At 33.5% G+C, this 13,614-nt stretch overlaps 1 protein-coding gene, 1 non-coding gene and 1 pseudogene across 2 annotated transcripts; 2 read left to right on the plus strand and 1 right to left on the minus strand.

Annotated features, from left to right (window-relative positions):
- Nucleotides 1–2,727: 2,727 nt before the first annotated feature.
- Nucleotides 2,728–5,891, plus strand: LOC122600582 (metal tolerance protein 9-like). Its single transcript, XM_043773324.1, has 6 exons — nucleotides 2,728–3,056; nucleotides 4,381–4,490; nucleotides 4,612–4,857; nucleotides 4,943–5,023; nucleotides 5,115–5,345; nucleotides 5,432–5,891. Exons 1-6 carry the CDS (start codon nucleotides 2,849–2,851, stop codon nucleotides 5,774–5,776), a joined length of 1,221 nt encoding a protein of 406 aa, XP_043629259.1. The 5' UTR covers nucleotides 2,728–2,848; the 3' UTR covers nucleotides 5,777–5,891.
- Nucleotides 5,892–7,194: 1,303 nt separating this feature from the next.
- LOC122602464 lies at nucleotides 7,195–7,300 on the plus strand. Its single transcript, XR_006324281.1, has one exon. It is a non-coding gene; the product is annotated as a small nucleolar RNA snoR117 (small nucleolar RNA).
- A 2,814-nt stretch (nucleotides 7,301–10,114) lies between these two features.
- On the minus strand, nucleotides 10,115–13,490 carry LOC122601640 (annotated as a pseudogene).
- Between the last annotated feature and the right edge of the window lie 124 nt (nucleotides 13,491–13,614).

Raw genomic sequence — 13,614 nt, forward strand, 5'->3', positions numbered from 1 at the left:
TTATCCTTAACATTAAAAATTTGCATTATAAACCCTTTAACAATATAGTTAACCAAATTATATTAAAAACTAACATTAATATTATTTAATAAGTTCGTTACACAAATACGATTAAAAACTAACACAAATATTAATTAAAAGTCACAATCTCAACCATACTTCTCAGCAATAGCTCGCTTTCGATTGAGGACCCATTCCAACATTGCCCCCGTGGCTCGATGATGTGATTTGTTGAAAAACTTGTAATCTTCATTTTCTTGCTTCGTGTCGATTAGTTTGTTTTTTTCTCCTTTTCTTCAATGTATTTTTCATAGGCTTGTTGATGCAACAATGCGTTCTCGTCTAACATTTGAGCTTTCTTTGTCGTGTACTCTTGAACAAAATCGTTGACACTTGACTTGGATGACGATTCACCAACGGGTTTTTTTCCTTTTCTTGATCGGTTATCAATGGGAGGCGATGGGTCTTCATTAAGATTCGGTAAAATTGGGTCATCATTGCTAGCCGACTCATATTGGCCCGAGTCGGTTGACTTCCTTCGCTTCTCATGGTTTGAAAGCTCATCTTGGACGTTTCTTTGTTCCAACCACTTAGCATGTTTTTTGACCACCTCCCAAGCACGAACATGAGTAAAATCTTTGCCACATCTTTTCTTATACAACTCGCACGCGTTGTTGAAGACATCAAGATCGTTACAACTGCTTTGCCAAAGACGTGTCTACAATTATAACAAAAAAAACAGCTTTAACTTTATAAATTAAACAACTTAAACAATCCAAGAATATTACAAATCCTTAAACATTAAACAAATTTAACAATCCAAGAATATTACAATTAGAAACAACAAAATCAAATCAAATTATACCGCTTGGTGGTGTAATCCATTAAACAAACCCAATGCCGCATTCAATTCCTTCCATTTTGTTGTTAGTGAATAATGGGTTCGGTTTTCATTTCCCATGGTTTTGTTGAAATGTTCCGAAACCCTTCTCCAAAAAGATTAGCACTTTGTTCATTCCTGACTTGTTTACATGTGGAAATTTGAATCCACGCTTGCGCCAAAGCTTCCTCCTCACTCGCCGACCAAGTTTGTTTCGGGGCTCTATTTTTGTATCTTCGCTTTGGGACACCAACGTCTTGTTCTTGAACCTCTTGAACGTCATTGTCTACAATTTGAAAATACATGAATCAAACACAATATCTATATATCTATTTCGAAAACAAATCGGCTATTTTGTTGTTAAACATATCTATATATCTATTTCGAAAAACATGAATCGAAACATGATTCATGAATCAAACCTATCAAAACAGAAACTAGTACATGAATCCATATCAAAACATGAATCCATATCAAAAATACATGAATCCATACCAAAACAGAAACTATATCTATATCTATCAATTCAGCATTATCTATATCTATATCTATTCATATCAAAGCTAGTATCAGGACGACTTGTAATCAAACCTATATCGAAAAACAGTAATCAAACCTATATCGAAAAACATGAATCAAACCTATATCTATATCTAGCTAAACATATGTATTCATATCAAATTCCAAAGTGTATCAAATTCGACATTATCTATATCTATATCTATTCATTCGAAAAACAGAAAACACAAACTATATCTATATCTATCAATTCGAAAAACAATCCAATGATCAAAAACAGAAACTATATCTATATCTATCAATATGAAAAACAGAAAACAGAAAGTATACCTTGTGGCTGCTCCATTTGCGTTTCGGGCACGACGTTTTGATCGTATTCCATTTGCGAATAAGATTGATTTGGTTGAACCAATTCGTCAAACCACTCAAACTCATTTGCACCGAGGAGGGAGTCGACACCATTGAGAGAATAAGATTGATTTGGTTGAGAAATAGAATTTCGTGGTAGAGGGGAAATTGGTTCAGGTCGATAGTATTGTTGCGAGGTCGACCTACTCGCATGAAATGGATCAACTGGTACTTGATGTTGTTGTTGTCGCATCTTTTGTTTTGGCAGCCGATATTGTTGTCGAGCGGGTGGTTGTTGATGGCCTGCTAGACCGGTGTTGTTTCGATTAGCCCGTCCACGACCTTGCATCTTTGTATTTGTGTTTTTCATTTTAGGATCCATGATTTGCTGGCTAAGATATGGTGTATATATGTTTGTGTGATGTAAATATAGTTGTGTATGTATATATATAACAATGGGGGAGTGTAAATTTCTGGGTCAAAAAGAAACCTCCGACTTCAAAAATTTGACACATTTGGTCCCTGTAACGGTCACTTGCAGGTTTGAATTATTTTCGTTTTTAGCCCCTCAACGGTCACATTTGGTCCCCTCCGCTCCAACCTTTAGCGAGCTTTGATCTCGCCCTCCCTCCATCTCGCTCCAACTCGCTGTAGTGGTAGCCGAAGCTCGCCATCCCCCTTCCATTTCGCAATGAGCTTGCGCTCGGCTCCCTCCCCCTTATTAATATATGTTAAAGAAGGTAAGTATTGCATTATGATACGATAGCAATTAGTTAGTGGATGTAAAAGATGTCAATATGTCATGGATCTAACGGCGGTGGAGCAGTTGGCTTGTAAATACAAAATCGTAACACACATTCTACTTTTTATTAAAAAAAATAAAATGTCCATTTGCTATCGATGAGGACATCCATAATCAAATATCATATATATAATATATGTATATATTCTGTAACTTTACAAAACCGTTTATCCTGCACATATATATGATCTTCACCCCCGGGTCTCTCTCAAATTGCATATTTTTCTCTCCATATATATCTCTCAAAAAAAAAAAAAAAAATAGTTCGTTGATATACAACTATATAATCATAATAATATATGATGGAAGGTGATAGTGGTGATACGATTTCTGATGACACGGCCGCTGCTCATACGACGAACCTCCTCCTTTCGCCGCCACAACAACAACCGTCTTCATGGAGACTTAACATTGATCAATTTCGAGTACTGCCTCATCAAACGTCGCCGAATTCTAGTTCAACCGGTGGATTCTCTGGTTTTCACCGTTTGTTCCGTCGTACTCCAAGTAAGTAATTACTCCATTATTTTAGTGTCTTTAGATCTCTACATTGATTGATATATACGAGCACTAGACTTGTAATTGTGTAATTTAATATGTATACAATATATGTTATTCTTTTGAAATTACTTTGTATATTTCATGATCATTACTGTATGATATATATGCATAATATGTAGTCAATGCATATATGATTCATGCATATATGATTCATGCAACATATTCGACTACTTTTTTTTACTTGCTCCAATTTTGAATTCATTTTTAACATATTATTTTCATGACCTTAATTAATTGTTAGTAATTTTACTTAAATGATAGGTCGATACATGTAAATTAACTTTAATTTTGGTCAATTAATTGGCTTTTCAAAAGCTATAAAGGTTTTTTTCCTAGAATTAATTAATTAATTTTGTAATGAAATCGGATACACACTCAGGTCAAGGTGTCATCTAATAGATATATAGATAGTTATTGCCATCCCATATACTAGCTAGCATTTATCCATTTTTTAATTCTCTATATAAATGTGTGTATATATAACAATTTCCCCTGACACTACTATAAATTTGGTGACTGATTAGTTTTTCTAAATGGATTTAGATCTTTAATTATTGGTGGATGATCATTTTTCCATGGTGTTTAGTTTCTTAGTGACCCAATTTTATGTAGACAGGAAATTAAACCAACAAATCTTATGTACCTACTAGCTAGCCACAAAAGATAGACCAGTTGGCTTTTGTGTTCAAAAAAACTAACTAGCCAAATTTCAAAATTTCACAACTCATATATGACTTCAACTACGGTGAAGGACTAAGAATATTCTGGCATTGGGGTGTCTCAACCACTTTCAAGGCCTAAAACGAACTTATCGATTATACATGGCTTATTTGCTTACAATACGTGACGTGTCAGAGTAGAAAGGAGACCCCAAAATATAGACTGCACTTCAATTTAGATTCAAAACCGGGCTCTTTTATATACATTTGCACACAAAAATGGGACCTTAAAAACTGGAGGCCTAAAGCTACTTCAAAAATTTTTACCCTTGAGACACCTCAATCTTGCATATGTTACAAGTAAATAAAACATTGGTACACGGAAATTAAAATATTAATCCATGAACCTCAAATTTGTGATAATCAGACAAGAGTTAAAGTAACAACATCATGTCTTTTTATCGGTTTTTTGGAAATGATTCAAACAAGCAAATTAAGTTTTATTTAGATCAGTTTTGGCAGGCATATGTTGGTTTTAGTTTGTACAGATATATTGACTGTTTGATGAAATGGGACTTGTTATATATTTACTCTATTACTTCTCACTTCAGAGAAGCGTGGAAAGGTTCAAGAGTACTACAAGAAACAGGAACGACTACTTGAAGGGTTCAATGAGATGGAAACAATCAATGAAGGATGTTTACCTGAAGGCTTGACCGAGGTTAATTGATTTCTATCAGTTGCATTTAGTCCAAGTTTGTAAACTGCAAGAGAATCCGATCAAGTTGATACTATACTGGAGTACAATATATGGTATCATGTTTAAATGGTTTTTGTTGCAGGATGAAATGAAGAATCTCGCTAAAAGTGAGAGAATGGCGATCACTGTGTCAAATGCGGCTAATTTGGTCCTTTTCATAGCAAAAGTTTATGCTTCTATTGAGAGTAGATCTCTGGCTGTCATTGCATCAACATTGGACTCACTCTTGGACTTGTTATCCGGATTTATATTATGGTTTACTTCACATGCCATGAGAAACCCGAATCACTTTCATTATCCAATTGGGAAGACCAGAATGCAGCCTGTTGTAAGCTAGTTAAACTTCTAAATCACTCTGTTTATTTTATATAAATGGCATTGTTTATCTTTGAACTAATCGTGTTGGATTGCAGGGGATCATTGTCTTTGCGTCGGTAATGGGTACCCTTGGGTTCCAAATATTGCTCGAGTCTGTTAGACAACTGGTTGCCCAAGTAAGTCTTTAGTTAGACTATTTATGCCCATCATTTTTCTTTGTTATTCATTTTGTAATTTTTTTTAATAAGCATTTGGATTTGGTTTCAGACTAAACCTGACATGAATCCTGATAATGAAAAATGGGTGATTGGCATCATGGTTGGTGTCACAGTGGTGAAGTTTATGCTCATGGTCTATTGCAAGAGATTTAAGAATGAAATAGTAAGGGCTTATGCTCAAGATCATTTCTTTGATGTTGTCACCAATTCTGTTGGATTGGCTTCATCTGTTTTAGCCGTTCGCTATAAGTGGTGGATTGACCCCGTGGGAGCTATAATCGTAAGTGTATATATGTGCAAAGTCACAAATTTGGTACTCCAATTAGTCATCATATTTTGAACAAACGCGTTATTGGTTGTTTGCAGATTGCACTCTATACGATCAGTACATGGGCGAGGACAGTTATGGAGAACGTCCGGTCACTAATAGGGAGAACGGCTCCACCAGACTTTTTAGCAAAACTGACTTATTTGGTATGGAACCATCATGAGGAAATAAAGCATATTGACACAGTGAGAGCATATACATTTGGTTGTCAATACTTTGTGGAGGTAGACATTGTGTTGCCAGAAGATATGTTGCTCCACAAAGCTCATAATATTGGGGAAATGCTGCAAGAAAAACTTGAACAATTACCTGAAGTTGAACGTGCCTTTGTTCATATCGACTTTGAGTTCAGTCACAGACCTGAACACAAAGCCAAGGTCTGATATATTCAATTGCATTACATCTTGCAACACTTTTTATTCTTGTTGCAAGTTAATAAACATTGTAAACAAAATGATCAATCATCATATGGCCTTTTTAAAGGTTCCGTTTTGTGAATTCGATCATATATATCTGTTTAGGTATATATATATGTTAAAATATTTGTGACATCAAATGGATAAAAGGAACAATAATAAAGGAACACGATTGTGAAATACTCCGTAACAAATAAAGTAGATTGTAAATGGTGTAGGTTACAATTACAATATTTGGGGCTTTTTTTCAATTATTTTTTTGAAAGGTGTGTATCATTTGCTCGCAACAGGGGATCTAGTTTACGGTGTCTTAACCGAAATTATTTTAACTATCTTTTTCAAAAAAAAAATTTTCAATTATTAAGTGCCGAGTGAATTAGCTATTAAATGAATTAATGTATAAATAATATTCGTGCGTTTAGTAATAAATTGGCAATTAACGGTTATTTTTGTTTATTAAGTAAAAAAACACGAAATTTGCTTTAATGTATTGAATTCTTAATTATTAAGTTTATTAAGTAAAAAAACGCCCTTCTTCCCACAATATAGACATATATTCATCCAAGACATTTTCGCTTACAACCAACATAAGAGATTTAAGAAGCTACACGAAGCCTGTTAACACGAATTTGTTAAGAACAAACATGACATGATAACTAGTTGTGTCATTTTGTTCAAGTAGGTACACGACATGATTTTCAAAGGGTTACACGATAAGACATATCAAAAAACATGTTGATATATACTTCAACAAGTTTTAACGAATATTAGCGGTTCTTAATGGTTAATTCGTGTATTAACAAATTTCTTAAAAAATATTAACGAGTCTTACCAAGTTAGTTCCGTGTCTTAATGGGTTTTTTAACGAGTTTTAGCTGGTTACATGATAATAAGACATGAATTTTTAACATGTAAAATTTTTTCAAATACGAACACAAGACGAAACCTATTAAAATGTGTGACATGTTGTGTAAACAAGTTTTGTGTTAAAATTGCCCGCTATAATTATAGTAGCTTGAAATTTTCTTTCTTAAAAGTTTAAATTTCTAGTTTTTTTAGTTGGTTACTTGTTTAGAGCGATTTCACAAAGACTAAAATTGGCGTTCATACAAAAGTAAAAGAAAAAAGGGTACAAATGCCATATGAATTTCCTCAAGGGTGTTTTTGGTAATCTCGTTAAAAAAAAATTAAGTGAAACTAGGGTTGTTTCCTCTCTATAAAAGCCAACATCCATGTTACGTTCTCCTTCATAATCCAGTTACAGCCGCCGCTACAAAAATCAATTTCATTAGCAACTTACTGAAGCCCTTTTTTCTTTTTCTTTTTTCATTTGTTTCTATTTAATAATATTGATGTTTATTTTTATGAAAATATGAATGAATTGATGCCGATGATGTATGCTGTATTGTCCGTACCATCTGAAAGCGTTTTCTCTCGTTTTGAGGGATCTCTTCTTTTTGATTTTTACTTAGCATCTTTTTTCTGAGGCATTCTTTTTTTTTTTTACTCATTATTATTATTGATTTTTGCTACTCTTATAATAATTGATTAATTAAATTTATTTTCCATATAAAAAAGAAGGCAACAATTTAGAGTCGCCTGTTCACTTAATTTAATAGTGAATAGAGTGCTGTACGTTGCCGATATGAATTGGAACTGATATTCTGGCATTACAGGATCTTATTATATCTGTTTTTGCATTCTGACGTCCCTACATTTTTAGTACATCTTTTTTTTTTGTTTTGTATTAAAAAAAGTTGATTAATCATCTTTTTATAAATGCTGCTGATTTATTTGCTCTTAATTTTATAGTAAATCTCCATTCGATAGATTAACTAAGCCTTTTTAATCATAAGTTTAATATAATAAATTCCAAAAGATAGTTTTAGAGGTTACATACATTTCTGGCTGCAGCTTAAAGAGTACTCATAAAAGCCATTAAAATCTACTTCGGAGATAGTTAACTATCTACTAATAATTTTATACTTTTATTGGTCTCTTGGTTGAGAAAAGAATGGGTGACTATAAATTTTGTAAAAAAGATAAAATTGTCAAATTTGTCACAATACCAAAGGATCAATATGCAACAATTAGGAATATACGAGTATCAAAAATCCAAGCAATCTTAAAACATAAAATGCGAGGAATTACGTAAAGGCCAAAGCCTTCTTTCTGGGAGATGACATCCTTTTTATTAGCATGATAATCATTCTAATATTAAAATGATAAAATGTGGAATGATGAATAAATAAGACTAAAATGGAGTGGAATTCATATCTAAAATTATAACATTTTTGAGAAGATTTTTAGATTAAAGTTGAGGATTGATATTTTTTCTCTGTAAAAATATAACAAAAATTACAAACCCAAAGTGTTTTTTCTTTTTTTACCTTTGGCTTTCTTAATTTACTTGAGCTGTTTTGGTCACAACTATCGTCCTCGGCATTTTTATAGATCGGCTGATGACGATTGTCTCCTGAAAAAATAAAAGAAAGACAAAGGGGGAAGAACAGAGACAAACTTAAAAAAAGAATCGGGTCAAAAAATTTGTAATCCATATTGTTATGTCATACGACTGCTTGGATTTGTCATTAATCTTATATGAGGGAGTGGGCAGTGCAGCGGGAGGAGACCCGGTATCGCAGGTACTGGTGGTGAACACCGCCCCTCAAGGCCGGTACCGGGTGGGAAGGGACTGAAAACGTGATAACGGTCATCGCTTGGATCTCGCTTGTAACTTTTTTTTTTTACTGTTTAGCCCCCACAAATCATGAATATAGTCGTGTTTTTTTTTTTTATGCCGTTTGATTTAAAAGATAGAAGATTTTTTTATGTTAAAAATGAGATCTAGCTTGCTGTTGAAGAAGATGGTCATATTTTCTTTTTCAGTCCTTTGACTATTCAAGCTTTTTTGAAATATTTATATAGGTTTCTGAATATTTCCGTTTATACCTTAAACTTTTTAAAGCTTTGTATATATGTATGTTTTCAATGCATAAAGTTTATCATGTTTTATAAAGTTATTAAATTTGTATTTGTTTAATTTTATGAAAGTTTAATACTTTATCTAGATATATTTTAATGATTTTTATGGAATTTTAATTGTGGGAAAATGTTTTTGTGAATTTTATTTTATTTTTATCAAAGCGGGCATCTATTTTTATATCTTTTCTGTTTTTTAAATTTTAGTTTTAGTTTTTATCCAAAAAAAGACATTAAAGAACAAATTAATAATTGATTTAAATATTAAATAACTTTAGAAGAGAAAAAAATTTCCTTTAATTTTAAATAAAATGAAAAAAAAAATAAAATAAAAAAAGTGGTGAAGGATGGGGAGGGACACTCCTTATATAAGGAAGGGGAGGAGAGAACAGGAGAGAGAAAGCAAAAAGATGGTGAAGGGAGGGCATACACTCCCCCCTCCCTGACTACTTAGACTTTTGAAATATCTTTCCATAAAACACTTCTTGGTTTTTTTAATTGGGTTTGGGTCAAAACTCGCTCGGCCTGATCAAAATTGAAATCCCTGAAAATGTAGACCCGAGCCCTTGATTGGATGTTGGCTGGCAGCACTTGTGGACTTTTCTCTCTTTAAAACGTAGTTTATAAGGGTGCTGCCTATAGAGCTTTTTGGTGTGCTTCCTAGTGCTCCAAGAAGCCAAACGTCATCGGCAGCGAGCGTTCAAGAGCTGCGCCAGATCATAAAATTTTGGTCAAGAGGTTGGAAGGTGACCAAGGAGAGTGTAACGGTGGAAAAGAAGTTGAAAGATGACCAAGGAGCGTGTAAGAGCATTCACAGTGGTAGAGACTCATCCTCCAAGAACTAATCCCTGTCAGCACCACATCAGCTTTACATTAGCCCAAGAACTAACAAATGACTAATTCCCAAAACACCCAAAATGCCAGAACTAGTTTAGGACTCACTATTTATTTAACTTTACATTTTCAACCAAATATTCTACCATCTATTTAACTATACGCTTTAAACCCTCTAAACTTATACAACTTCAATTTTTTTTTTATAAAAACACACTTAAAAATTTCATTAAATAAAAAACATACAATACAATACTAAAAAAACAACACACAATTAATTAAAAACAACAACATAGTTTCATAATTTATTATTATTAAGACAAACAACAATGGATCACGGGAGACGCCAAATATGCTCGACAAGATCAGGATGAAGACCGTGGTGAACCCCTCGGTCTCGAAGCTCCTTATTGGTCCGTGCGTGGACCGCCATCCTCTCTCGGAAGGTACGAACAGGTACACGGGGGGGGGGGGGGGCTCAGCTAGGATTTATAGATCATATGAGGTTATTGCATGACCTGAATCCTCAACGATCATGTTATGCAATGTGACACAAGCATACATGGTTCGACGAATCTTGTTGACACTAAACGACCTTGAGGGGTGTGTAAGGATTGCCCAACGACCTTGGAGAACTCCAAATGCTCGTTCCACATCTTTTCGTGCACTTTCTTGATACTTCTTGAATTTTTTCTTCTTCGGGTCTCGTGGGCATGAAAAAGCCTTGACAAATGTCACCCACTCAGGATAAATTGTCACACCCCACCTTAGGCGGAATCGTAGGATATGATGAAAAGATATAACAATAGCACATGGACTTTATAATAGAGTCATACTAAATGAAATCAAAATAAATGTAATTCCCACAAGCGGGATAAGTCTAGGCAACACGCCTCAAATATCAAAAGATGTAACAAATAGCAAATAGAGTTCAATGATTAAATGCAACTAGGAGTCCATGGAGGATCTCTTTATTAGTCTTCCTAAAGTCCTTATGCTCAATCTCCCTAAGCATTGTTATTACCTGAAAATGAATGCTCGAAAATGTCAACATAACGTTGGTGAGTTCGTAGGTTTAAAGGAATACAAATGAGTTTGCTGTGCATGATATATCAAGTTTGGACAATAGTGTAAATATAAACATGTAGTAGCGTACTAAATACTGATCAATGCCATCATAGTTATCCAACAACACAATCCCCATCACTCCTGTTAACAACTCAATCATGCTTTAAATACCAACAACTACCAGCTGGAGTATAAAGTTGGTCGATAGTTTTCCAATAGTCTTCAATAGATATCAAAAGACATCTATTGCATCAAAGAAATCAATACAAGCAAGCTAGCATACACATTTCATAATTACATGTATTTGTCCATGAAAACAAACAAGTTTTGACACAGCTAGTAAAGAAATGAAAAGTGTTTTGAGCATCATTTTCCCCCAAAGAAATAATATAAAAAGGGGCCACGAAACTCACCTCAATCAGCAAGCAGTTGTGCAAAGTCCAAAAGATCACTAGAATCTACACAACATATACATGTACAAGTTACAATTATGGACATGGTCAATAACCGTCCATTGTAACCCGCATTTGATGATATACATATATGGCAACTTTCAAAATATTCACAACTGATTTGTCATGTATTATTAAGTTACAAGTCACAACTTAATATAGTGTATTTGTTTTAATGATATATCATTGGTTTCTACAAGTTCATATTCACTGAAATTTTTGGTAACTTTATCTATTTTTTGTTAGGACGAAACGAAAAATTCAAGCTTTCAAATCTTTCCAACACCTATTTACATCTGTTATTATGATTTCCATGCCTTCATAATTGAATTTCTTTAATTACATTAATTATTATGCTACAATAAATATTTACACTTTTAACATTAATATAGTATATTTCAAGCTTTTGACTTAACCCTAAAAAAAACACCTTTCATTCATTATTATATATTTTGCCATAATATATATATTCATCAAATAGGTTACCTATAATAAAAGATCAATAAATAAAAAGATATAGTTATATATATATGAAAAGAAAAGATAAGTATATTACCCCAAGATTGATGGTCACTCCTTAGATACCTTAACAAAATAATTATTCTTCCATAAGGATTTTTATATAAAAAGATTCTTTAAATGAAAACATACTAAGAATTATATTCACTTACCAATCTTTTAAAAATCTTTGAGATGAATGCTTAGAAATTGAGAGGTTAAGAAAATTGGTTTGTGGTGGTATGTTAGTCGACGGCAGAGCAACCAAGATTGTGTTTTAGAGTTTTTATTTTAATTTGATAACTAATAAAGCTTATATATCTAATACTTGTAGAGATAGAGTTTGAGTTTGTTTATACTTAGGATATATTAGCATTCATCATGAATTTTATAGATTTAGAAATCCTCCTAGCCATCATTTAAATATCATTCCTCCATATATTTCTTATATTTAATTTATTATTCATTTTATAAGTAATTTGGCTATTTCGTAAATTTGTTAAATGATGTTATTATTATAAGATGCATTAAAATGGGATCTTAAATCCCTGCCGCTGAACTAATGAACAAAAGGTAGATATTTTCGTATTTGTAATGTATACGTTTTCATTAACTCTTAACAAACTCATATAATATCATGGTTTAACTTATTAGCTTATAACTCTTAATAGCGAACGAGGACATAGTGTTACCGTTTAGAGATGAATATGACTAACAACTACGCGTCTAAAATTTCGGGAATAGTTATAGTCATCTATCTTTAGAAAGATCAAATGACTAAATCCTATAAAATATTGTAATTCAAGTACTAGAAGTTACATATCGAAATAACACAACATCTCTATGTTTGTTATATTATACAGGCACATTGACTAGTCAAGAAATTGAGAATTCAAGTTAGAGACTATAATGAATTGTCAGTTTTGGTGACGGATGTCACATAAATACCGTCGGCTAGATAGTACCACTTCTGATAATCGGTTCCGTTAACCGTAAATGAAGTATCCGGAGCCGTATCCTCAATGATTTCCCTAAACAAATATGATTGATTGAGTACGTTTATGTCATTGTTCGAACCTGCCGTTCCAAAAAATGCAAGCCAAATCCATAAATCGTACGATGCTACCGCTTCAAGCATGATGGTTGGTACCCCTTTATCACCTCGAGTAAACTGGCCTTGCCATGCTTTTGGACACCTTTTCCAGGGCAATGCATACAGTCGATGCTCCCAAGCATCCCTGGAAACCATGAAGTTCTGCGTGTTTCTGGTAGAGACGTTGTATATCAATAGTTGTTGGTCTTCGTAAATACTCTTTCCTGTAAAGGTCAAACACACACTTACAAAAAGCATCAAGCGCGTCTCTGGAAGTTTTTTCACCCATTTGTAGATACTCATCAAGTGAACTAGCCACATTGCCATATGCCAGCTGACGTATCGCAGATGTACACTTTTGAATTGTAGAAAAACCGAGTTTACCTCGTACATCTACACGCTGGTTTCGAAACTCAACAAAATGACGAGGTACATGCTCATCACCAACTAGGGAGAAAGAAGCGATATCGTTAGCTATACGCATGAACAACTCTTTTCGCATGCGAAAACGCCGCCTAAAGAAGTGTGGCGGGTACTTTGAGTTTTCGACAAAGTAATCATTCATCAACTGATTCCCTGCACCAAGTCGATCTCTTGGGATATAAACACGAGTGAGAGGGGTTGAAGAGTCCCCATTTTCGAGCAAAACGATAAAATCACCTATTATAGTGATAAGTTCTTCATCGTCGGAGTCGTTCCCAAATAACTCTTGTCGTGTGTATGTGTTAGCACTCGATGGAAGTAAAAAAGACATGATGATTTTAGATATATGAATTTGTGTTTTATGTTTATAAAAGTGTGTTTTTGTGTATAAAAACTATAGATGTAAAGAGTTATATATATAAGTGATAAAAAGGGACCAAAAGTGAAAATGTGTA

The sequence above is a fragment of the Erigeron canadensis genome, chromosome 5, assembly GCF_010389155.1.
Source record: "Erigeron canadensis isolate Cc75 chromosome 5, C_canadensis_v1, whole genome shotgun sequence".
NCBI lineage: Eukaryota > Viridiplantae > Streptophyta > Magnoliopsida > Asterales > Asteraceae > Erigeron > Erigeron canadensis.

What these genes read in the sequence shown, in the direction of transcription:
- LOC122600582 (XM_043773324.1), top strand. Translation starts at nt 2,849, where the DNA reads ATGATGGAAGGTGATAGTGGTGATACGATTTCTGATGACACGGCCGCT. An exon ending in TTTGTTCCGTCGTACTCCAA is followed by an intron (nt 3,057 to 4,380) that starts GTAAGTAATTAC and finishes TTCTCACTTCAG; the next exon opens with AGAAGCGTGGAAAGGTTCAA. An exon ending in ACCCCGTGGGAGCTATAATC is followed by an intron (nt 5,346 to 5,431) that starts GTAAGTGTATAT and finishes GGTTGTTTGCAG; the next exon opens with ATTGCACTCTATACGATCAG.